This window comes from Helianthus annuus, chromosome 11 (genome assembly GCF_002127325.2).
Source record: "Helianthus annuus cultivar XRQ/B chromosome 11, HanXRQr2.0-SUNRISE, whole genome shotgun sequence".
Lineage (NCBI taxonomy): Eukaryota > Viridiplantae > Streptophyta > Magnoliopsida > Asterales > Asteraceae > Helianthus > Helianthus annuus.
This window is the reverse complement of record NC_035443.2, coordinates 51283496-51310089: the sequence shown is the minus strand read 5'-3', so window position 1 is coordinate 51310089 and position 26594 is coordinate 51283496. Positions and strand designations below refer to the sequence as shown.

The following is a 26594-nucleotide window of genomic DNA, read 5'->3' as shown; positions in this document are numbered from 1 at the left end:
AATGGCCCAATATCAATATGACGGCTTTGATTCTCCTCCTATCAAGTCAACTACCATTCAAAGAAGTTCCTGCTTTGTTGTCTGTCAAGTCAAAGCCCAAGTCAAAAGTAAGTTGCATGAAGACTTCAAACAGATTGGAGGATTGGAAGATCCGACTAAGGCAAAGACTACACCTCCTTCTAATGTTAGCAAAAAAGATTGGGAATCTCTGAGTAAACTGCTAAAATCGTCCCTGTGGTTTGACTCAAATTGCTAGATCAGTCCAAAATCAACTTTTTTTGCTAAAACAGTCCCTGAGCCTAGTTTCTGTTGCTATTTCAGTCCAATAAATTAACACCGTTAGAACCTCCGTTAATGAATGGGTAAAACCGCTAAATTCGTCCCTGAGGTTTGATTCAAGTTGCTAGATCAATCCAAAATCAAGTTTTTTGAATTTGTTAATTATAAACTTATTTAGGTATATAATCTTTCTAGACTTGCATTAATTTTTTGAATTTGTTAATTATAAACTTATTTAGGTGTATAATTTTTCTAGACTTGCATTAATTTTTTGAATTTGTTAATTATAAACTTATTTAGATTATAAACTTATTTAGGTATATAAATCATTAATATCACAAGAGAAAAAAATCCTTTTGTTAGTTATTTTGAAAAATTATTTGTTAGTTATTTTGATTATTATTATTATTATTATTATCATTAAATGTTTACTAATTATATACTTAAGTATTTAAGTAAGATAATACTTAATTTAATTTAAATAAAATTAGTTTTAAAAATATAAATGTAGCTTTTTTGAAGAGCGTAATTTAACCGGCCCAGCCTTAAATACTGATTTTATTTTGATGTTGTTGTTGTTACCATGTAAATATTTAGTATTTATTTAAGGATTTAAATAAGACAACAGTTAATTTAAACAATATTTAGTTATGAAAAATACAAACATTATATGTAAATTTAAATATTAAGAAATTAACATAATTTTTATTTGTTTTTATTTAAATCGTAATATTTAATGTTTAATATTTATCAATTATTTTAATTTAATATTTGTATTATAAAGTTCTTTTATTCATTTTTTCTACTTAATTAAGTGGTTTCTTATTTAATAATACTTATCATTCAGGTGAGGTCGGACAACATGTCGTGCCAGAACAAGTCTCATAAAAAGGATTATTTTGGTTTGAGTCAAAACGGGTTCGGGTCAAACCAGTGTTTAAGACAGGTCAAATAAAGTTGCGCTCTCCAAAAGAGCTACATTCTGTTTATATTTTTATAACTAAACACAAATTTAAATTATATATTTAGGGTAGATTTGTAATTTTTCTTAAATTTTAAGACATTTAAGAAAATATATAATGCATTTGGTACAAGTATTGATGCATTAAGAACCTGTCATTTACTATTTTTTTTCTCTTGTGATATTAATGATTTATTCAACGAACATAAATATAACTGGACCCGCCTTAAATAAGTTTATAATCTTGTGATATTAATGATTTATATACCTAAATAAGTTTATAATCTACATAAGTTTATAATTAACAAATTCAAAAAATTAATGCAAGTCTAGAAAAATTATATACCTAAATAAGTTTATAATCTACATAAGTTTATAATTAACAAATTCAAAAAATTAATGCAAGTCTAGAAAAATTATATACCTAAATAAGTTTATAATTAACAAATTCAAAAATCTTGATTTTGGACTGATCTAGCAACTTGAATCAAACCTCAGGGACGAATTTAGCAGTTTTACCCATTCATTAACGGAGGTTCTAATGGTGTTAACTTATTGGACTGAAATAGCAACAGAAACTAGGCTCAGGGACTGTTTTAGCAAAAAAAAAAAGTTGATTTTGAACTGATCTAGCAATTTGAGTCAAACCTCAGGGATGATTTTAGCAGTTTACTCGGAATATCTTTGTGATATGCGGTCCGAGACAAAATACAAGGTAATGTTTTAACAATATTCTACATTTTTTGTTATTAATTTATGAATTCTGTCTAATATTTTATTTTTTGTTTGGTTGTATGTCCTTGAAGGAAAATGCAGAAAAGAAAGTCAAGGCACATGCACAACGAAAAATAAATAGCAAAATGGCTCGAAAAGTACAATACGCTATCATATTGAGCGTGGACTAGATTTGGAATCTTCAACCGGGCAAATTGAGACATGGCGACTAACTCATTGGGACGCAAAAAAGGTTGGATTTCTACTGATGCGGCTGCAAAATATGTAAGTTTACTTGTTCGGTTCTATGCTAAATATCAATTATTAGGTGTATAATTTTATTTTATCGGTGTTCACGGTTTAGTTTCAAACCGTGAAATTGTCTAAAACGTTTATTGGTTTGGTTTAAATCTCTAACCAGTTACAAACTCTTCAGTCCTTTTGTGTTTCAAATATTCCAATCATATAAAAATTAGTCAAAATTAGAGTTAGGGGCTGTTTGTTTACATCTGAACTGAACCATTAAGGGGAAACATCTGATTCAGCCAGACTTGAGGCTGTTTGGTTAAAAAAAAACATCAGAATGGTTAAAATTGGGTCTGAATCAATCAGACCTGACTGGTCAAATCTGAATGAAACAAACAACCCCTTATTTTCTTACATTAGTTGCTCATTTTGTCTGTGTATTGAAGTATTAAGCATGATTTTAAGTTTTGGGCAACTTTTATATGGCAGCTTGTTTTTTTTTTTTTTTTTTTTTTTTTTTTTTTTTTTTTTGCAAATTTCGAACAAATTGTGTTGCTTATATCTTAATAGTTTATTCGGGATAGTTTGTGTTGGACAACTTGTAAAATTATGCAAATTCTGGACAACTTTATTTATATATATCATATATTTTGGTCATCTTTTAAAAATTTCCAAAGAGCCCAAATCGTTAATGGTTCAGTTGAAGAGTTTTATAGTTTGGTTTTGGTTTACACAAATAAAAAACCGTTAACTAACAGTTCGGTTAAGCTTTGGCCTTAAAAGCATGAAAATCGGACCGTGAACACCCCTAATTAATTTAGTGTACATGTCTTCTTATTTTTTTTCTTTCTAAAGGAAAAAATGATGAAGCTGAGAAATGAGCATCATGTGGAATCAATGAGCGATAAGCCAATTATTGAGACTGTACTTGGAAGAAGCTCTGTTCGTTTACACGGGTGGGAACGTGATACGATTAGTTCTAGTAGCACAGTGGGTGCTACTAAAAAATCAAAGCGTCTTCCTTATGAAGAGCTGGTGGATGCTTACGATAATCTAGTGGAAGAACTTGGAACGGTAAAAGGTAACTGTGCAATTATGGAACAAGCGTTGATTGAGAATAACATCATGCCTCGTCCATCAAGCACACTAGAACAATCTCAATGTGATACATTAGAGGGTGTTGAAAACATTGATGAGTGAATGCGATTTAGTAGATTTTCTAACTCGTTAGTAACTTACAAACACTTTTAGCTTTGGTTGTTTTAGTATTTAAATTTCTATAACTAGTACTTTTATTTGGTTGTTTGTAAGATTAATGTTTATTAGTTTAAATAAGAATCTTAATTTGTTCACGTATGTTTCCATAATGCTTTGGTATTTGTTTGTACATATTGAACATTTTTATCTACATATAGTGTGGTTAATGTCTACACTTTAAAATATAGAGTTAATTACTGTTTTCGTCCCTGAGGTTTGTCAAAAATAACGGTTTCAGTCAATTAGTTTAAAAATTGCGATTTCAGTCCATTAGTTTCATTTTTGTAACCATTTCAGTCCACCAACTTAACTCCCATCCATTTATTCTGTTAACTTTGGGTGAAATTACAAAATTGCCCCTATGGTTTAATTAAAAAAAACGCTGGTCACAAGTTTCGAACCTGGGACCTTTGCTTTGAAATGCGATTGTTAAACCAATAGGCCATGTATCAAACTTGTGAATGAATTCAAATTGTTATTTGGTTTAACAATCGCATTTCAAAGCAAAGGTCACAGGTTCGAAACCTGTGACCAACGTCTTTTTTAATTAAACCATAGGGGCAATTTTGCAATTTCACCCAAAGTTAACAAAATAAATGGATGGGAGTTAAGTTGGTGGACTGAAATGGTTACGAAAATGAAACTAATGGACTGAAATCACAATTTATAAACTAATGGACTGAAACCGTTATTTTTGACAAACCTCAGGGACGAAAACAGTAATTAACTCTAAAATATATTTACCAACACATCAATGTTTTTCCAAAACAAATTAAGATCAATACCTACACATCTTCAACATTTACCTGCACATAATATTACCTTTACCTACACATAAGATTACTTTTACCCACACATATATTCATGCCACGTCAACTGCCACATCGGATGCCATGTCATCTGCCATGTCAGCTGCCACGTCGGATTCCACGTCAGCTGCTACGTCAGCTGTCTTCTAAACAAATTGTTGTACTTTTAACCACACATATAAATGGCTTTTAGCCACACATATATGTGTAGGTGTAGCTTGCTATATGCCTACATATAACTTATGTGTGGATAATGACCTATATCCACAGTCATGAGCCTACACATCATTACACTTGTTTTATGTGTAGGTAAAGAAAACTAACAACGCATTATATGCTTTTTCCCACATATACTTTATGTTGGTAAAGAACTTTCTTGTAGTGACACTGCTACCATCATCGTTCATCACCACAACCACCCATTTCCACCCCTCCCTGAAATACAACCACCACACTACTACCACCACCGTTCACCACCACTTCCACCCATCTTCGCCCTTCTGTGAAATACAAAACCACCACACCGCTGCGACCATCGTTCACCTCCACAACCACCCATCTTATCCCCTCCTTGAAATATAACCACCACCGTTCACCACCGGTGCCACCCATCTCCACCCCTCTCTAATATACAAAACCACCACACCGTATCCACCACCATTCACTACCACAACCACCCATCTCCCCCCACCAACCATCGTTTACCACCATAACCACCTCTTAGATCTGAAAAAGTGATTCTCTTTCACTAAATTTTTAAGAAGATGGTGGCCAGTGATTGTGGTCAACTTGCTAGAGAAGGTTGAAGGTAGTGTTTGGTGAGGTGAGGTGGTAGTAGCCGTTTAATGTTTCTGCAAAGGGAAGAAGAAGATATAGTAGAGAGAGATTAAAGAGAGACAAAGAGTGGGGTGAGTTTTATAATAACAAAGGTGAAATGACTTTAATGCCCTCACGTGCAACACATGTGAGGGCATTTAACCAAGATCACAAACGAGGTTAGTGGTAAAGGTTGAACCTGTAGCAAAACATGAACAGGTTGGTTTTTGCTGATTTTATAGTGAAATGTACGAAATGCAGTTTGAGTATAACATAAAGGTCGATTTCTACAATTTTATCTACATTTAAATGGGGTTAGTCAATTGGATGGAAGTGATCACAAAATGAACCTTAGGTGTCCAACTAAGGAACGATTTTGACATTTCAGTCTTATTTTTAGTTATAAAATATCAATGTTAAATATGCTATAGATATTAGAAATGTATAGTTTGTTAAAATAAATATTTTAGTTATGACATATCAATGTAAAATTTAGATACAAATATAAGTTTATGGATAAATGTTATCACAAATGCATTATTAATTTATTTGATAGTGCAAGGATCAAACCAACAACAACAATAGAATGTTTAGCTACTAGTAGCAAAGATAAACATAGATATTGGCTTCAGATTTTTGAGAGAACGTCAGTGATAAATTTGTCAAAGTTGAGATAAGACAATCCATCAATGGTGACTCCTTCTTCTGCTTTTCTTCTCAACTCCAAAGCCTTGGCTTTCATCAACTTTCCTTTTTCCCCTTCTATCATCTCCCTCACTTGAGCCTCCACCTTCTCTCTTTTCACATTTGTATCTATTTCCATCCCAATCCCCCACTCTACACAACTATATCGACAATTCGTTTGTTGTTCAGCAAAAAACGGCCAACAAAGCAACGGAACACCACTGCTAATACTCTCAAGTGTCGAGTTCCATCCACAGTGTGTCAAGAATACTCCGATTGCAGGGTGCTTTAAAACCTTTAATCGTATATAGATTAATCACCGGGCTTTCCAGTGTTTATATTAGATTTCATGCATGTTATAAACCTTGTTTATAGATTAAACTTGTTTATATTAGAAAACCCCAATTTCCAACAAATTCAACACAACCGATAAGCATAACCAATAGAGTTAAATGACATAAATCTATCATTTTGTAAATAAGTAAATAACGTTTTCACTTATGTATTCTTGCTATAAAACTGTATTCTTGCTAATAATGCGAAATCATGTGTATTCTTTTGTCTGCCATATATGTATTGAGGCCGGTTAACGTACAATATTTCTTAACGTACGAGCGTACGCTGTGAAATTACGCACATTGTGAAACTCAAAACCCTAATCACGCGTGTGAAAAACATATATCACGCATGTTGATATAAACTCGGAACCTACTTCATAAACTCGGAATCTCTTTGGCAAACTCGGAACCTTCATTCAACATGCGTAATTATCTTTTAACATGCGTAATTATCTTTCAATATACGTAATTATCTTTCAACATGAGTAAAAGATTATAACTCGGAATCTACATCACAAACTCGGAATCCTTTCAACATGTGTAATTATGTTTCAACATGCGTTATTTCCATAGCGTACGCTCATACGTTATGTAATATTGTATTTTTTCACTATATGTATTAATATAAATATATTATGTAGATATTATATGAATGAAATCATGTGGATTCTTTTGTCTGTTATATATGTATAGATATTATATGAGTTTACCTGTTCTTGAGGACACCAACTAATGATCAAGCCTCTCCCTTTAGTCTCAACTAGGAACTCCGGTGGCATCACCGCCTCATTGCCGCAAACAATGTCCGGCCTGGTTATCCATAAGAAATCCTTCTTGCTGTTAGCGAGTCCCCATGCGAACTCAATTAGTTGTTCCTTTGTCAACACTGTAATGCTTCCATAGTTGACGAAAACAACCGAGCCAGGGTCTTTTGTATCAAGCCAATGGATGCAAGTTACATCTTCTTTCCAAAGACTGGACCCAAGCTGTTTGACTCGTTCATCTTGCACATGCTGTTGCATCAGGTTTAGTGGGCCCACAGTGAAAATTCGTGGCATGGAAGCAGTTAAGAGGTTAACAGTGTCTTTTTCTAGGGCATCGAATGTGTTAAGCACCACAACGGAGCCTCTAGTTAGAGCCTCAGCCTCGGTCACGAGATAGTTAAGCAAGATGTCGTTAATGTCTGTGGTTCGAATGAAGCTTGGGAAATCTCTTAATCGAATGTTGTTCATCCCTGGAATCCAATCTAAGATTGTTTCTAAATACCCATTTGTCACGTAACTCATATCTGAAACAATTTAGTTGGTAACTAGTATAAGTAATCAAATGTAGACAATTTCACATCTTTATTGGGGAATGTTTAACATGTTTTGCTTCTAAACAAATAATTGTTAATTAATATTGTAATATAGATACATCAATGTTATTCTTTTCAGCAATGTTTTAAAATCCGATTTTTTACTGTACTAATATCAAGTTGACTATTGTAATATATATATATTTTTTTTAACTTTGAATTTATATTTATCGCTTTCCTTTATTTGGTTTTATTAGGAAATAATTTGAATTTAATGTAAATTATATCATTTTCTTGTATTTGTTATTATCTCTCCGTAATTACAGGAGAGATTATTGTAATTCTTGTTTATAAATATAATCCTTCCAATCCTCAATTGACAATGAGGTTGGTTTACAAATCTTGACATAGTATCAGCCTAAAATTACCACCTCCTTCCTTTCTCTTTCCTGCGACCTGCTCTCTTCCCCACATTCCTTTTTTTTAGCCGACAACATTCTTTTTCACCCTAATTCCACCTTCTCATGGCTTCCGATTCCCTCACCAACATCAATTCTGTCCCTCACCTATCCCCAATCAAACTTTCAGCCGATAACTACTTGGTATGGCGCAACCACATGAATATTCGTGTCGGCCTTCATCAGCTCTTGCACCATAGTGACGGCTCTTCTTCACCGCCGTCGGAAACTATCAAATTAGAGGACAAAGACATTCCTAATCCAAAATATACTTCCTGGCTTCAAAATGACCACAAGGCTTCTCTTCTTCTTCTCTCCGCCTTAACCGAAGAAGCCACGGCAGAGGTTCTCGGCTTATCCAATGCGAGATAGATCTGGTGTGCTCTCGAAACTGCCTATAGTAACGCCTCTGTGGAACGAGTTCAGTCCCTTCAGGATTCTCTTAGGCAACTCTCCAAAGGTACGTCCTCCGTTACGGTCTTCGCACGTCGTTTTAAACTTATTTGTGAACAGCTTGCCGCTATTGGGCATCCAGTTGCTGACATTGATAAGCTACATTGGTTTCTTTGCGGACTTGGTCCCTCCTACGAGGTGTTCTCTACAGCCTTACGTGCCACGAAACCGGCCCCCTTGTTTCGTGATCTCGTTGCTCAGGCCGAGAGTCACGAACTTTTCCTTCAGTCCATTCATGGGGCTGCCACCCCCACTGTGTTTCATGCTCAACAACGGCGTGAATCTTCAACGCCTAGCAGGGGTCGTGGTTTCCAACGTGGTAATTCTTCCCGAGGATCTTATGGTAGGGGTCGTGGCAACACGCGTCGCCCTCCTCACTGTCAGCTTTGCCGTACAAACGGTCATTATGCCTCTGCCTGTCCAAACCTGCACACTTTTGCTGGTCAAGCTCCATCTTCGATGAGTCCTTAGCTAAGGCCTTCCATGCTAAGTGTCATGTTACCAATGATTCTTCAGATTGGACTGGCGATTCAGGCGCCTCTGATCACATGGCTCCTGACAAGGAATGTCTTCATCATTTCGGCTCCATACAAAGGTAATGATAAGGTTATTATTGGTAATGGAAAGCATCTTCCAATTACTCACACAGGCACCCACAAACTGTGCAATAATATTCATCTTCGTAACGTACTTGTTGTTCCGAGTCTGACTAAAAAATTATTATCTCTTAGCAAGCTAACTGCAGATCATCCAGTTGATATATTGTTTTCTCAACACTACTTTGATATTCAGGATCGGAAAACTAAACAGGTGGTTCTTGCTCGTGGGTCATGCATTGATGGACTTTATGTGCTCAAGAATGGACCACAAGCCTTTGTTGCTGATGTTTCGAATAAAGCGTCTTATGAACTTTGGCATGCTCGTTTAGGGCATATTTCTTTTGATGTTATTTCAATGTTGAATAAATGTGGTGTTTTGTCTGTTACCTCCTTATTACCTAAAACTGATATTTGCACCTCGTGCCAACTTGCAAAAGGTCATCGTTTACCTTTTAATTTGAATGAAAAGCGTGCTTCATTTCCTTTGGATTTGGTTCATTGTGATTTGTAGGGTCCTGCACCTATGACTTCTACAGATGGTTTTCGCTACTATGTTATTTTTTATTGATGATTATTCCAGATTTACGTGGTTTTATCCACTCAAAACCAAAACAGGTTTTTATGCGGTTCTATCCGCCTTTATTAAACTTGTTCAAAATCAATGCTCGAGAAAAATAAAAGCATTTCAGAGTGATGGTGGCACCGAATTTGTGAACCACACCGTTCAAATTTTTTTTTGAAGAAAATGGAACCTTCCACAAGTATTCTTGTCCATACACGCCTCAACAAAATGGGCGTGCTGAAAGGAAACATCGCCATATTGTTGAAACGGGTCTTGCTATGTTATTCAATGCTCATGTTCCAGCTCAATATTGGGTGGACGCATTTACTTCGGCTACATACATTATTAATCGTGTGCCATCACCTCTTCTCGACAACAAATCTCCCTTTGAGCTTTTATTCGGACATGTACCAAATTATTCTAATTTTCGGGTCTATGGATGTCAAGTATTTCCATATCTACGCGATTATGCTAAGCATAATCTTGAACCACGGAGCCTCCCATGTATTCTTATTGGGTATAGTCCATCCCATAAGGGTTTTCGGTGCTTGGAACCATCTACAAATCGGATCTTTATCTCTCGTCATGCACGCTTCAATGAGTCCTACTATCCATTTATCAATAATAATGCCAACTTGGATTCTCAAAAATTGGTGCTTACTACCTTCTGTGAAGAATTACCTTTACCTCAACATAACAATATCTTGCATCTACCCCATCCAATCCTAGCCCATCTTCAACCACTGGCCCAACTATACCCTGCCAATTATGCGACCCATCTCCACATCCTCCACTGACTTCATTAAACCCACCAAATGAACCACCAACCCTTGAGCCCACCACACCTACCCTCGAGCCCACCACACCAAACGACCCAGCTCCTCATTCACCAACCGGCCCACCACACCAAACCGACCCACCAACCCTTGAGCCCACAACACCCCACCTTTCTCCCTCTTCGCTAAACAACTCCACTTTCGCCACAGCTAATCCCCCAACAAATGCACCCACCACCTCTAATTTTCATCCCATGACGACACGAGCTAAGGCCGACGTTTTTAAACCAAAGTATCAAGCAGACTTTGCTGCTTTAAACTCGCATTCTTTACATGTTGCCTTATCATCTGTGCTCGAACCAAGAGGATTCAAATCGGCATCCAAAGACCTGAAATGGATGGCAGCCATGTTGGACGAAATTGAGGCTCTAAAACAAAATGATACATGGACTCTTGTTCCGCGTCCTACATCCATGAATGTTGTAGGCTCCAAATCGTTGTTTCGAGTCAAGTACCACGCTGATGGATCTATTGAGTGCTACAAAGCCCGCTTAGTAGCTCAAGGCTTTACTCAAATTCCAGGATTGGATTACTCTCATACGTTTAGTCCCGTCCATAGGGCAAATCGGATATGTAATTATTGGAATAATTGTTGGAGACTCAAATGATGGATATGCAAGCATGATAACTTATATGCCTGGAAACTGCATCAGCTCGATGTCAAGAATGCGTTCCTAAATGGAAATTTGATTGAAACCATTTTCATGGAGCAACCACCTGGTTTTGTAAGCACTAAATTTCCCAACCATGTTTGCAAACTATCCAAGGCTCTTTACGGACTCAAACAGGCTCCTCGTGCTTGGTTTCAATGATTAAGCACGTTTCTTTTATCTTATGGGTTCACTTGCAGTCGTGCCGATACATCCCTCTTTGTTCTTCGAAGAGACTCTCATATCATGTATCTTCTAGTCTATGTGGACGACCTTATTCTCACAGGCAACGACGAAAACATCATTCGGACATTTGTTTCTTGTCTACACCATGAGTTTGCTATTAAAGATCTTGGGGACTTAAATTATTTCTTGGGCTTAGAGGTCATCAACACCACTACGGGCTCTTCCTTACAGAAGCTAAGTATGCTAAGGATATCCTTCTTCGAGCAAATATGTTAGACTCTAAACCTGTTGACACACCACTTTCACCTCATGAGTCCTTCATCGCTACTGGTGAGCCTTATTCGGATCCCACTTTCTATCGCTCCGTAGTCGGTGCCTTGCAATACTTGACTATTACCCGACCAGACTTATCTTGTGCTGTAAATCAGCTCTCTCAGTTTCTTCATAGTCCCACTGTTGATCACTTTCGCGCCGTGAAACGACTATTACGCTATGTTAAAGGCACACTATCCTATGGACTTACTTATAGTTGCTCCAACAAATCATCTATCATTGGCTACTCTGATGCTGACTGGGCTCGGTGTCTTGATACACGACGCTCTACGTATGGCTATTCCATTTTTTTGGGAGGTAATCTTGTATCCTGGAGTGCTAAGAAGCAACATACTATCTCCAGATCCAGTTGTGAGTCGGAATATCGTGCCATGGCAAACACCGCTGCCGAATTAGTCTGGCTAACTCATCTCTTACGGGAATTGCATGCTTTACCACCGGATCGCCCTACTTTGTGATGTGATAACAAGAGTGCCTTGTTTATGACTCAAAATCCCATTTCTCACAAACGTGCTAAACACATTGACTTGGACTATTATTTTATTCGTGAGTTAGTCAACTCTGGCAAACTTTATACCAAGTTCGTTCCAACCAATCTTCAGGTGGCTGACATTTTCACCAAGAGCCTTCCACGCGCTCAATTTGATGTATTTCGCAAGATGCTTCGTCTTGGACCGCCACCATTTCGATTGAAGGGGGTATTAAGAAATAATTTGTATTTAATGTAAATTATATCATTTCCTTGTATTTGTTATTATCTCTTCGTAATTACAGGAGAGATTATTGTAATTTTTGTTTATAAATATAATCCTTCCAATCCTCAATTGACAATGAGGTTGGTTTACAAATCTTGACAGGTTTCATATTAGACAAGGATTGAACTTTTGGTTATGTAAGTCATTTATCTATTTTTGTCGAGTTCATAATAAAGAAAAGAATCGAAGTTGGTATGCTTCAAATATCTTGTATATTCATCTATTTTTCGGTTTTGATACCATTGTATTGTATTCCAACAGTTTGTATTGCATCAACTATTCAATAAAGATACTAGTGGTAATCCTCCGCGTTTCGCGGCGAGATTTAGGTTGGTATTAGTTTAGTTCATTATAGTACTAACAACGATACCAACACTCGTTATATCAATCGACACATGTTTTTCATCGATCAAAAACTATAAAAAAGAATATTGATATCGGTTTCGATGTTATTTGCTTGGTATTGGTTCGGTTCGCCATGATATCGTACGGTAAGAACACTCTGTAAAACTTACAATACCAAAAAATATTCTATCGTACATACAACTTTGGATTCAACGAAACTTATACGGCTACAAAGAGAAAACCATAAAAACGAATATGGTAGTACATGTATCGATGTTGCTTGGTCAAGATCTGTTCGGTTGGTTCGTGACAATAAAGAGCAAAAAAAGCTAGAACTTTTATCAAATCACAACGTATATTTGGAATTCTACAAAACGTTATATTATATTACTTAAAAAACTTGAATCACTATTCATCGCCTTTTCTAGCGCGTTGCGGCGGTACGTTATTGCGAGCATTGGATCGCACTGGGTATAGAAATCAACACCTGTTTTACAACTACTGAAAATGATAAAAATGAACACCATTACCGACACCATGTTGTCCGAATGAAATCGATTGGTTGAGATCATCACGATATTGGTATGGATATTCATTTATTGTCCAAGACATACATACTTGCATATTTGAAAAATTATCGAGATCGAAAACCATAAAAATGAATACAGGTACCGGTATTGGTACCGATGTTGTTTGGTACGGTACGGTATTGACACGATGTCAGTTTATCGAAAGCAAAAATACTAAAAATAAATATTGGTACTGAAACCGAAGTTGTTCCTTTGGTTTCGGTTCAGTATCATATCAGTATGGTATCTGTTAACCAAATAGGAAACCATAAAAATGAATACACATACCGGTTTGGTCCTTTTGGTTCACTTTGGTATTCAAGTTATATCGCAATGTTGAAAAAAAACTTAGAAGTATAGAGCACAAGTTATTAGAAAATCAAAGTAGAATGATGAATAGAATATTACTAAGAAATAAATAAATACTTCAAAATAATAAATTATTATTTACCGTTGGTTTCGGGTTGGTATGGTACAACAATGGCACGGTATCTATTTTAAATAAAACTTATATCGTAATTTTGGAAAAAAATAAACATAGTTGTGAAGTTAGATTTTTAAAAAGCTTAACGAATGCAAATTATTAAAAAATAATCAAACTAAACAAAGAATAAAATATTATTAAAAATCTATAAATACTTAAAAAATATAGAATAAAGAATTAATAAATGCTTAACAAATTTTAAAGCACTATTCATTGAATTCATATTCATAGTGTTGATATTTTAAAGCACTATATTAAAGTATAATATGTTATAAAATTATCATTTTATTTTAAGTTTAAAAAGAATTATAAAATGCAAAACAAAATAAAAATGACAAGTCATGCCTTAGGTCAAGTCTCTCTAGTCGTCGGCTATCATCGTCGTCCTTAGACTACCAGGCCCTTTATCCCATTTCGTGTTATACTCTTAACTATAATTTGTCCTATTTATACTAGAGGGATTCCCGCATCTTGCTGCAGGACTTTGGTCATTATCAATCGATCTGGTTCATTACAGTATAAGTATGATACTGACATTTGGCATAACAACGTTACCAATCAACATGTGTTTTACATCGATTATTGAAAACAATAAAAATGAATACTGGTACATGTGTTGTTCTGTCAGTCTCAGTCCGTTACGATACCGGTATCGTACAGACACTCGATATAGCTTACGGTACCAAAAAAATACTTTATTGGGAATATAACTTTGTGTTCAATGAATTTTATACAGTCACATCGAGATAATTATAATAAGGAATACGGTACCGTTATCAATGTTGTTTCGTCGGTATATGTTCGGTATGTGATGATAAAAAAAATCAACTACATACGGCCCTTTCGAATAGAACTTTTATCAAATCGTACATAATGATAAACACATGATGACACTAATAATAAAAAAAACTGTACCGATGTTATACGGTACGGTACTGATGTCGTTCAGACAGTGCCCATAATATTAAAGAAATAATTAAAAGGTTAAATTAAAGAAATATGTTTAAGGTTAAAAGAAAATATAATAGTAATCTATTGAAATATTGAAATGATAGAAGTATTGATATATATATATATATATATATATATATATATATATATATATATATATATATATATATATATATATATATAGGGAGCCGCTAAAATGAAAACCACCTCCAGTTGTAAGAACCGTGAAAACCACTCTCAGCCAATTAGATTTTGCCACTTAAAAGGGTAGTTTTGTCATTTCCCCACAAATGTCATTTCTTTTAACTTCTCTCCCCATTAATTATGGCAGACCTTCTCTCCCCATTAATTAACTTCTCTCTCCTCACCATTTATATTTGTCAGACCTTCTCTCCAAAATTTTGAAACTCACCATTCATCTTGAAAAACTATTACTTTGCGCTCTCTCTCTCTCTCTCCATAATTTAGTGGAGAACAGAAGCCCGGTTTCATCCTTCATTTTTCACTCTCACAAGTCACCACCCACCTCTAAAAAATGCCGCAAAACGAGGCTGCTACTGCCATAGCCCCCATCGCCGGTGGAAGCTTTTCCCGGCGTTTCCCGGCTTCTATTCTCCGACCCTGAAATCCGGCCGACAACCTCCACCGATTTGCCACCCCCGTCCGGATCCATCACCAGCCACCCCCCACTTGCTCGATTTTGTCATGTTGGCACAATCAGAGGGGTCATTTTTTGAGTGTTGTTTCTTCACCCCCAAATCTCTCTCTCTCTAACTAAACTCGCCGGCTGTTTGTCATGTCGAGCTCAAAAGTCGCCGGAGCCGGAGAAGAGAGGCGAGAGGAGAGCAGAGGTGGTTGTTTGGTTGTGTGTTTGGAGTATAGATCGAGAGGGGGGATTGTTGTGGTGGGGTTAAGGGGCGGTGTGTCGGCGGCGCGGCGGAGGTGAATAATGGGTGGAGGGTGGGGGTGGGGTGAGGAGGGGTGTCACTGTTTTGGGCGGATTTGTTTGAATATGGATATAGGTTCCTTGAATATAGGTTTGAATCTGGATACAGTATTGAATCTGTTTTGAATGATGTTCTTTGTTCCTTTTGAATATGTTTGAATCTGGATACAGGTTTGAATGTTTTGATGTGTTTGAATGTTTGATCTTTGTGTCCCTGTTTGTTTGAATGTTTGATCTTTGTGTCCCTGTTTTTGGTTCTGATCTTTGTGTCCTTGTTTGTTTTCCGGTGATTTTGATGTTTTACGGCCGATGATTCAAAAAAAAAAAAAAACAGGTGATTTTTGCCGGTGATTTTGATGTTTTGCCGGTGATTTATTGATGTTTGCCGGTGATATGGTTGTTGGTGCCTTTTGATCTTAATCTGGATATTTGGTTTGATTCTGAGTTTAGTATGTTGGGGATTTTGATCTGTGGGTTTTGATTTGTGATATTTAAATATGTGAGCTTTGATACGATCGATGGGGTGGCGATGATGTAAAAAAAAAAGAAAAAAAAACAACGTAGATTTTGATGACGATGGCGCGGCAAGGACGGCGGAGGGTAGGGTTTTTGATCCTGCAACCCCACTTTTGCAGCCTCTTTGATTTATCGGATAATCTGAGCCAAACCCTGTTTTTTTCCGAGACCCCTTTGTTTTTGATGTTTGTTGGGTTTTTATATTTTTTTTGAGGCGTCGATGATGATAGCAATCTATCTGAGACACCTACCGAGTAGCGATTTTCTGGGTGCGTTCGTTTTTACGTAGAACGTTAAACGTTTTACGTAGAACGTAAAACGTAAAAAGTTTAACGTGAAACGTAAAAAGTTTGACGTGAAACGTAAAAAGTTTGACGTGAAACGTAAAAAGTTTGACGTGAAACGTAAAAAGTTTGACGTGAAACGTATAAAGTTTTATGTAAAAACGTAAAAAGTTTTACGTAAAACGTAAACCGTAAACTTTTTTATCGTAAAACGTAAACTTTTTAACGTAAAACTTAAAAAAACGCCGCGTTAAAACGTAAAAATTTTAACGTAAAACGTAAAAAAACGGTGCGTTAAAACGTAAAAAATTTAACGTAAAAAACGGCGCGTAAAAAAAAAACGATTCTTGAAAAAGCCTGGCGTAAAAATCGGCGCGTTTAAAAAACAGGCGCTTGAAACGTAAAAAATCGGCGCGTAAAACGTAAAAAACCGGCGCGTAAAACGTAAAAAACGTTAACGTAAAAACTTTTTACGTTCCGTAAAAAAAACGCTCGTAAAAAAAGGGGCGTAAAAAGCAGGGCGTAAAACGTTCTGTAAAAAAACGGCGCGTTAAAACGTAAAAAACGGCGCGTAAAAAAAACGATTCTTGAAAAAGCCCGGCGTAAAAATCGGCGCGTTTAAAAAACCGGCGCTTGAAACGTAAAAAACCGGCGCGTAAAATGTAAAAAACCGGCGCGTAAAACGTAAAAAACGTTAACATAAAAACTTTTTACGTTCCGTAAAAAAACGCTCGTAAAAAAAACGGGGCGTAAAAAGCAGGGCGTAAAACGTTCCGTAAAAAAACGCTCGTAAAAAAACGGGGCGTAAAAAACGTAATATAAAAATCTGTTTTTTAATCATTAAAAAAATATCATTAAAATCTGAATTTAAAATATTTTTTTAATATAAAAATCTTAAAAATTAAAAAAATTATAATAAAAATTTGATTTCAAAAAATTGTTTAACAAAAAAAATCTGTTTATAAATAAAAAAATAATTAAGTCAAAAAAACTAATTAATGAATAAGACAAAAAAGGAAATTTAAAATTAATATAAATAAAAAGACAAAATAGAGTGATTTTACTTAAATACCCTTTTTTATTATAATATTAAAGACATAATATGAAAAAAAGCTTTTAATATTAATATTAACTACTTTTAATCACATCCATCCATCTAGTTGATCTAATGGCCAGAAAGTGGTTCCCATAGTTCTTACAACTAGAGGTGGTTTTCATTTTAGCGATCCCCTATATATATATATATATATATATATATATATATATATATATATTATTAAGAAATCAAATTAATATTCATGATAACTTTTCATTATACTTGCGTGACGAAACGGAACAAATGATAATTTGAACACATGTTGTTTGAAAATGAAGCATGTTGTTTAAGAAGTCAAACCATTAGAATCGGTTCATTTTATCATCATAGCATTTTATGATACAAAATAAATACTCAATTTTGAATACAAATTCATTTTTAACAAAATGTATACCATAATGTCGAGGAAAAAAATTAACGAACAAAAGTTATTAAAAAGATATCAAATTAATTGATAAAGGAAATATAACTTAAAAAAAATAAATATAATATTAAACTATTATAATATTAAATAAAAAATATTAAAAAACTATATATTATTATAAAATTAAATTACTATTTATGATTATTGCTGTATAACGAATAGAGTTGTTTTTGTCTTTTAGTCTATTTCGTCATTTAGTGTAAACTTTTTAATTTGTAACTATGTAGTCTTATTATTGTATTCTTTTTCTTTTACCTTAACCAAATTATTTTTCTACCATAAATAGTTTTTTAAGGAACAACTTAATACCGTTTTAAAAATATTTTTAACTTTTATTTTTCTTTTTTATAACGTGTGTGGCGAATGTTTTTTTTTTAGTTTAGTTTTTTTAACGAACGCACCATTACTCTTTTGAACATAATTTTTAACTTTTCTTTTTATTTACTATAACGAGCGCATCGAAACCGACCGAATTTCTATCGTTTTCTTTTTTGTTTATCTTTGTTATTTACTATATTGTTTTACATTTTTCTTATTATTTTGATGTTTAGAGCCGAGTTACGACGCAAATAACATAACACATTTAGATATCTTTTTATTTAATTTTACAAATTTATTTATCGGTTGTTATCGTGTGCTATACGTTCTGAATCCCAACAGCGTCCCTACGCAACACACATGTAACTACGACCCTAGTTATATATAATATCATATCAGAGCCAAAGTTCAACCACCAACATTATATTATATTATACTTAATTGATCAATTGATCAATGACCTCAGCCAAAGAACATGTTTACTTCTCGATCACACCTACTGTTCATTAGCAAGCGATTAAATAGTGATACTATTTGAATAAACTCTTTTTCCAACAAAGATTATACAAGAACGACGATAGGAAAAATATTAAACGTATTTAGCTTTATAGAAAAGAAAATGAAGGTGAGTTATCGAAGAAAATTAAATTATAGAAAAACTTAATGGGTTAAAAGCGCATATATTTTAAAGCATATGCCAATACGGATTTTGATAATACCGATACTGCAAATATTAGAATTGATGTTGTTTGGTTGGTATTAGACCACACGGGGCGGTTGCCGTGATGGCATTTATAACGCGTGGAACTTTAAAATCCCCACCCCCACCTCATTGTATAACGCGTTAATATATAAGGAAAATCCAATTTCGTTATTTTTACAACGCGTGATGTTTTTTTTTTTGTGAGTGTATTGTTGGTTCGGGGGGAATTGTTGGGTTTGGTGGTGAGTGATGACCACCCCCACTAAAAAAAGTTGTGAGTGATGAAAAAATGGTTGATGACATGGCGGAACTTGATTGGTGCTTGTGAGTGATAGAATTCTGTCACTAGTGACCACCCCTCTCCCTTAGTATCGTTCTTTATAGTACCGTTATGGCACCGACCCTTGATCTAGCACACGATAAAAAATACTCTATTTCAAACATAAACCCATTATTATAAAAAAAGTTAAATATTATTAAAATAAATAATTTACTATTCATAAACTTCAAAATTATTTTACTCTAATCTAATCTAATTCTAATTCTAATTCTAATTCTAATTCTAATATAAACAATAAAATTTAATCATGTCACCTCTCCGTGATACACACTCATCTTGCGACCACCTATTATCCTCATCTCAGTTTTAAATGAATACTTTCTTTTAACATTTTTTTACACTTCCATTTTTTTAACAACTTGCATGATATGATCTGAACTCCTATCATTTTTGCGAGATACACATCATACAACTAGGTAATGAGTTTTTAAATGTTTATTTAAATATCGAAATAATTTGATTCAATATTTATTGGCGGTAGAGATTTATGAAAACAACAGAGAGGGAGACGGTAAATTTACCTTTGAGAGGAGTATACCCTTTTTGCATAAGATCACGACAGCGAAGGTAACCCAAAAGCCCACAAGCACTCGTCGTCCAAAAGAATACTTCCGGCAACCCAAACTTCTCAGCAGCTTTGAGGGTAAACGTCATAGCTCCATCAGAAACAATACAGCTCACCCGTGGCACGTCAGATGCACCATTAAGCCTTGTAATCAGCTCACAGAAAGGTTCGACACAGTGCTTAGGAATGGAGTGAAAGAGGTCTGGGATTGACTGGGTGGCATCGGCATCAGATGGTGGGAGGCCATCAGGAATGGAGTAGAAACGGAAGTCTGGCAGGCCGTCGAGGGAGGAGGGACCTTGGGATCGGAGCAAGCGCTTATGGTTGAAGTGGGTGTTTACGAAGGAGATGTGGAATCCCTTCAAGTGAAGGAGCTTAGCAAATTTCATCATGGGGTTTACGTGGCCTTGTGCTGGGAAGGGGATGCATATGGCATGTGGCTTTCCCAATTCTGCATTGGAACCCATTTGATGCAATAACGTAGTCTTTGTGTGAGTTTGTGTGTTTATTTTGATAGTTCTGCTATGGATGAGAATTATTAATATATAGAGGAAAAGTCTGAAAAATATAAATTTGATAGTTGATATTTTTACTTAACCCTACTATAATGCTGTAACATATATCAATATCATATCCGTGTGTGTGTCAGGGAACGTATTATGGAAAGTGAAATAACATATCCATTATTTTTTTTCTTGGGTTCATCAAAAAAAAAAAAAAACTATAGATATAATCATCACATGGAATAATCTCGAGAGCTTATGCTACATAAGGAATAATCACTTGATGCATATACTACAAATGTATTAGCATAGATAAGTTGCAGTATAGATATCCAGATGGAATAATCTTGAGAGCTATAGCATCGACTATGTGTGGATGAGCGGCTATTCATATGAGGTGAGCGTGAGCCATCACAAAATCTTATCTTGAAAAACCCAAGTCTAGTGTTTTAAGTCTATGAAAATTCATTAGGGTGAGAGGGGCACTCCCCTCTTAGGGGAGTGACCTCTCTTACACCCAATCAGCACGCGCCACGTCAACTCCCCTCTTAAGTCCCCATTTTGCACTAAAAAAAGAAGAAAAAATATGATTGGTGGAAAAAGGGTGGACCCACATTAACAACCAATCACCCCCTCTCTCTCCTCTCTCTCAATCAGTGAGTACACACCGCTCCCCCACCCCGCTTCCCCTACCCGAATTGATGGCGGCGGTGTTCCCGCTCGGAGACTTTACTCCCCGCTCCCCTCCCCGAGAAGTGCCCCGCTCATCCTTAGAATCACAGCATTTTGGATCTAACTAAAATAACTATCCTAATTTAAGCTTAGAAAATTGGGATGATATGCAGAGTCCATAGCTGATGGATGAGTTCAATAATATTTACACATCATCATCATCATCATCATACTCAGTAAATCCCACCAATAGCAAAGATAAGGTAGGGTCTGAGAAGGATAAGATATAGTCAGCCTTACCTCTACCACGTAGGAATAGATAGGCTGCTTTCGATGAGACCCCCGGCTCGATAATAGTTTTGCATCAAGCCTTGGATATAAGGCACATAACACTTAACAAAAGGTCGATTAGTGCATGTACCCCCTTGTCTTTCGGCATGGGCAAAGCTCAAGTAGGGCGGGAGGGGGCGGCCGATCCCCCAAACTTTTCGCTTAATAGTGGAGAGTACGTAGTTTTCGTATAGAAATTTTTGGGTATATACGTTTTCGACCCCTCAGTTTTATAGAAATTTTTAGGTACGGTGACTTCCGCCCTCCGGTCGGAAATCTCAAGCTTCACCACTGTCTTTCGGCTATCAACGCCACCACATGATGCATGATTAACCGTCCCTCGCTTTTTAACGTTATTTTCATGAAATTAGTAAAATAACGTTAAAATTAGTGCACTTTATTTACACATCTCATCCAGATTTGTTATACTTTTTTTTGAACGACATCCTGATTTGGGACAATTCACTTTTGTTTTCACAAACTCCAACATCTTAACTCTTCTTGGGAGTTCGAGGTATTAGAGAATTCAACGTTGCAATGATATCCAAGTGGTTGTGGAGATATAGAGATGACCAGAATCAACTTTAGGTGAAAGTCGTGTCATCTATTCGCACTACAAAAGACCATAACAACCTTATCCCGCTGAAAAAAAAACCATCCCAGGTATATGGAAAGATGTTGGGTCGATAGACGAGATACTAGCAAAATCTGGTGTCCACAATAAAGAAAGAATCCGGGTTTTGATTGGAGATGGGGTAAAAACGCGTTTTTAGAAAGACGGGTGCTGACCAGGGAACCGTTGAAAGACCTTTATCCAAACATTTACTAGCTCACAAAAAATAAAGATGATTCTGTTGCGGCTCATGCGAGTTTAGCAGGGAACACCATACAATATGGGGGGCGGGGGTGGATTAACGACCCACATTCATTCAGTGAATGGGAGGAGGTGAATAATTTAATGGGAGGCTAAAGAATATGACCCTTAAAAACACTTTGATGTGTGGAAATAGGAAAATCACATGGAGATCAACTTCTTTATTAAAGCATTAAGAAGGGAATTGGAAAAATAGATGCAACCAACGAAGAACACTTCTAGTTTTTTGGAAATGTGGGCTCCATTAAAATGCAACTACCTATTGTGGAGAGCTTTACAAAATAGAGTGGCTTCAAAAATGGGTCTTTGTCACAAGGGTGTGTCTATTTCAGATACAAAATAGAGTGACTTCAAAAATGAAGTCAAAACCGTGGAGCATATTTTTTTTAACATGCCTTTTTGAAGTATAAGTGGAATTTTTTTTGTTTGAGTTAGAATTCCAATGCCCAATACAATAAACTCCCTCAAAGAGATTACAAAAAAAATATTCATGAAAGTCCTGATTCGTAACGATGGAAAAAGATTGTTTATACTGCAGCTCTTGCTACGGCTTGGAGTATATGGGTTGCAAGAAAGGCAAAGGTTTTCGTGGGGAGATTCATAGCGGTCAGGGGAATGATGGTGTCACACCCTGACTTTTGCGGAAGCGTGATTATGTGTGACTTGCTTAATATCATTGCATTCAATTATAAAAACAACTATATGATAAAACTAACGATGATCATCCATTAAATCAGATTAAAAACATAACAACAACATTGTTTAAAACATAAATTCAAATTCGAGTACAAACCATGCAACTTGTTTTTAGAGTTCACAAGGACTCGACAAAAGATATTAAATAAACCAGGTTTTGGAAGACGTGTCTCGTCCAGGATAAGACACACTAACCAAACCCTAAGACCATGGATGACATCTTTTATTCTCAAACAACACTTGGAACTTCCGAACGCCCGCCAGATCCATATTTAATTCCCTGAAATACATGTAGTTTGAAAACATCAACAAAAGTTGAGCGAGTTCGTGTGTTTATTTATGTTTATGAATAAACCTTTGTAATCATTGAAAGTATGTATGTAAGTTTGTAAATCCCGGTATGAAAGCAACAAGGAAAACATATCATTAATGGTTTGCAAGGCCATTAATAGACGTAATGCAGGAAGGCTCAAACCTAGCAGACTTTGCACCGGGCTTCCAGCTGTAAGACATAGTCAACCCATGGGCCAAACCCTGGTCCAACATGGGCGGGGCTCGCTACACCCAAATAGATCTATCACTCATGTCCCTCGGTCCTACAACGAGGATTAATGGTCTTAAGCGTCATACCCACCACTCACATGATCTAGCAGTACCCTTCCTTAGCTAACCATACCAAATAATAACGTTTCTAAACAGTTGTAACATGTACTTCACCCCCAAAGTTATAATACTGAAAACAGTTAAAAGAAAAGGTGGTCACGAACTCACAGTCTTGCGCCTTCGTATCACCGTAACTCAAGCTTCGCCTGGCGTACACGGCTACCTACAATCGTACTAACGTCTATTAGACGAGCGGGTCGTGCCTTGACTTAGTATTAATTAGTGTCTTTGAGTTATGTTTCTTCATGTCTTCGATATTATTCCAAGTTATAATTATTTGTTAAAATAATAAATATTTTAACTTAAATTATATTTATTAATTTTTGGAATAATTATCAAAACAATATATTTTAACTTGATATTCTTCAAGTATTTATACATGTATATCCTTCCCAAGGATGGGTGTACTTGTATTCGTATTCTTATACTTGTATATTTTTGCCATGTATTGGGGTCGTATTCTGGTGTGTATTTATACGTATGAGAATACGTATTTTTTATTGTATTCATTAAGTATTCTTATACTTAATTTTGTATTAATTTTTCCGGAATATTATCTTTAATAAAAGTTCACCAATATATATTTCCAAAATATATACTTTAAGAAATATTATTTATAATTTTCCTTTGGCAAAAATATTTGTATTTTCATATAGTTCCAAAAATAATATATTTTCAAGTCTAACTTAGAAAATATATATATAAACTTATTTTTCTCCAAAAATGATATATTTCATATTTATTTGAGAAAATATATCTTTCACCCCGAAAATATTGTATTTCATGTTTGTTTAAGAAATATATATTTTCTCCCAAAAATAATACATCTTCTAATAATTCCAAGAAAAATATATATATTTTTATTCACCCAAAATAATATATTTTCCTCTTGGCAAAAATATGATATAACTTTGTAATAATTGTAAAAATCATATTTTTGTTTCCTTTGGTGTCCAAAATATTATTTGCCAAAATATATACATGAATATTATTTCCGGAGTATTTTGTAAGTTATATTCCTTAGTTCGGTTTTACCAATATATTGTGTATAACTTGTATATTCATGTTCTTGGAATTTTGGTAATATTTTGGATTGTAACTTCCGGTATTTTGATGAGTTATATTATTTCATGTCCTAAAATAATATAACTAATACACAAAGTATACAAATAATAACACACACGGTGACTTCTAAATATATATTTCCTAAATACATATTTAGTCACTTTTATTTATAAAAACCAACCTCCAATATTTATAATTTTTGTAACAAAATTTATGGCAAAGTTTATGTAAAAATTTATAGTTTGAAATACACTTGTAAATATTTGTTTAGAAATATTTTTCTAAGTGTTTAATAATTAGTAAAATTTTGCCATAGTTTCCCCTAAAAATGGAGGTTTCCATACCTTGAAGGTATATCATTTTCTTTTGTAAAATCAACATAATGAATCCACAATCAACAATACACATTCTACACTTACCAACTTTGCCAAAAACAAGTATAATCTACTACTTTATGAACTTGAAATTTCACAAAAATTCGTAGTAACTTACTAGTGTTCTTAGTAAGCCTTGTTACCCTTTAAAGTGTGATTGATTCTTTAAAAACTTTATTTTTAAAGAAAATGGATCTTCACAACATATAATCATATTTTTCAAAAATGTTTCTTCTTTGGTTTTTCTTGTTACATAAGTGTTTCTACACTTGTTTAACCTTTAAAAATATGGTTTATTTATGTAAGAACCAAGATCAAGCAAATCTTGTTTTTTTAACTTGGTTCCTTTGAAAAACCATCCATGCAATTTTAGATCTACAAGTATTACAACTTACTTTGATCATTATTTTACAAGAAAACCACATATTCTTTCAAGTTCATGCTTCTCATGAGGATGATCCATTAACTTCTACCATGTTCATCCTCTCATCTTGCTAGATTATGTTTTTAATCATGATCTAGCAAGATCATATGGTGATCAACATCATTTTCACAAGCAATCAACAATCAACAAGTATTACAACACATAAACATTAAGATTTCTTATGTATTCATGCTTATATTCATGTTTTGTGACAACCAGTAGTTTACGCCCTTAATTACGTAATTAACAGGCGATTTACGCGATATTAAATAGTGTTTATGACACAAATTAACTTAATTAGGCCTTTGGAGTGCCTAGGAATGTCTATACGACCTTACAGTGCGCGAACGGTGGTTTATAGAGAAACCTGCTGAATATTACGCGACAACGGACTGATACCGTACGAAATACTGACAACGCCAACAGTCACGAATTTTATACAAATATTTTATACTTATAATTTAGTTTCGCGAATTTATAGTGCTTCCGTACGACACAACACGCAAACGAGAACGAAGAACGCGGAAACAGTAACGCATCGACAAACAACGACGAAACGGAAGTACCGGACTCGAATGTAGTCTCGATATTAATATATTATGATATATTTGGTTTCGTTTTCGAATTTTAATAACCGTATTCGAAGCCGGATCGAAAAACGTATTAGAAACGGTAAACGACGCAATTTACGCTCTTTTTACGCAACCGACGATCAAGACGCGACAACGACTACGTACATAATTTTAGTTATCCTTGGACCAAAACTTATAATTTATGGCATTACGAGGAGTTTGGGTTTTAATGACGGGTCTCGTAGAAGATTTTCGGGCCACTTAAATGCGGGAATTGGGCTTGTGGGCCTTGGGCCCAAGCCTAAAACCCACAAACTATAACCTGTGTATATATTTAAGAGACCCTATGGTCACTATTTTGTTCCATTTATGCAGACATTCAGCATATCAGCCAAACTCACACCCACAGTCCTCAGCTCTTTTCTTCTCTAGACGACATCTCCGGTGATCGGAGCCGGACCTCCGACCGGCCACCGGCGACCGGTAACTCACCCAAACACCCTCAACACTTCTCCTCTCGATTACATACAACAGACACCCCCCCTTTTTTCTTCGATCAGCAACGAACCACCACCATCAACGTCGGGTGGTGGTGAGCGGCAGTCAGACGGCGAGGAGAGAGCGAGAGATGTTGGGTTTTGAAGGCT

The 26594-nt window shown here is 35.3% G+C and overlaps 1 protein-coding gene across 2 annotated transcripts; it reads right to left on the bottom strand.

The window, feature by feature from the left end:
* Nucleotides 1–5529: 5529 nt before the first annotated feature.
* Nucleotides 5530–20322, bottom strand: LOC110890349 (UDP-glycosyltransferase 85A8). Of its 2 annotated transcripts, none has more exons than XM_022137947.2 (3): nt 19731–20322; nt 6815–7392; nt 5530–6061 (listed from the first exon to the last, which is right to left on the bottom strand). In XM_022137947.2, exons 1-3 carry the CDS (start codon nt 20239–20241, stop codon nt 5711–5713), a joined length of 1440 nt encoding a protein of 479 aa, XP_021993639.1. In that variant the 5' UTR covers nt 20242–20322; the 3' UTR covers nt 5530–5710. The 2 variants fall into 2 exon arrangements, with proteins under 2 accessions (XP_021993639.1, XP_035835147.1); XM_035979254.1 differs by having other exon boundaries at nt 5639–5927.
* Nucleotides 20323–26594: the final 6272 nt, after the last annotated feature.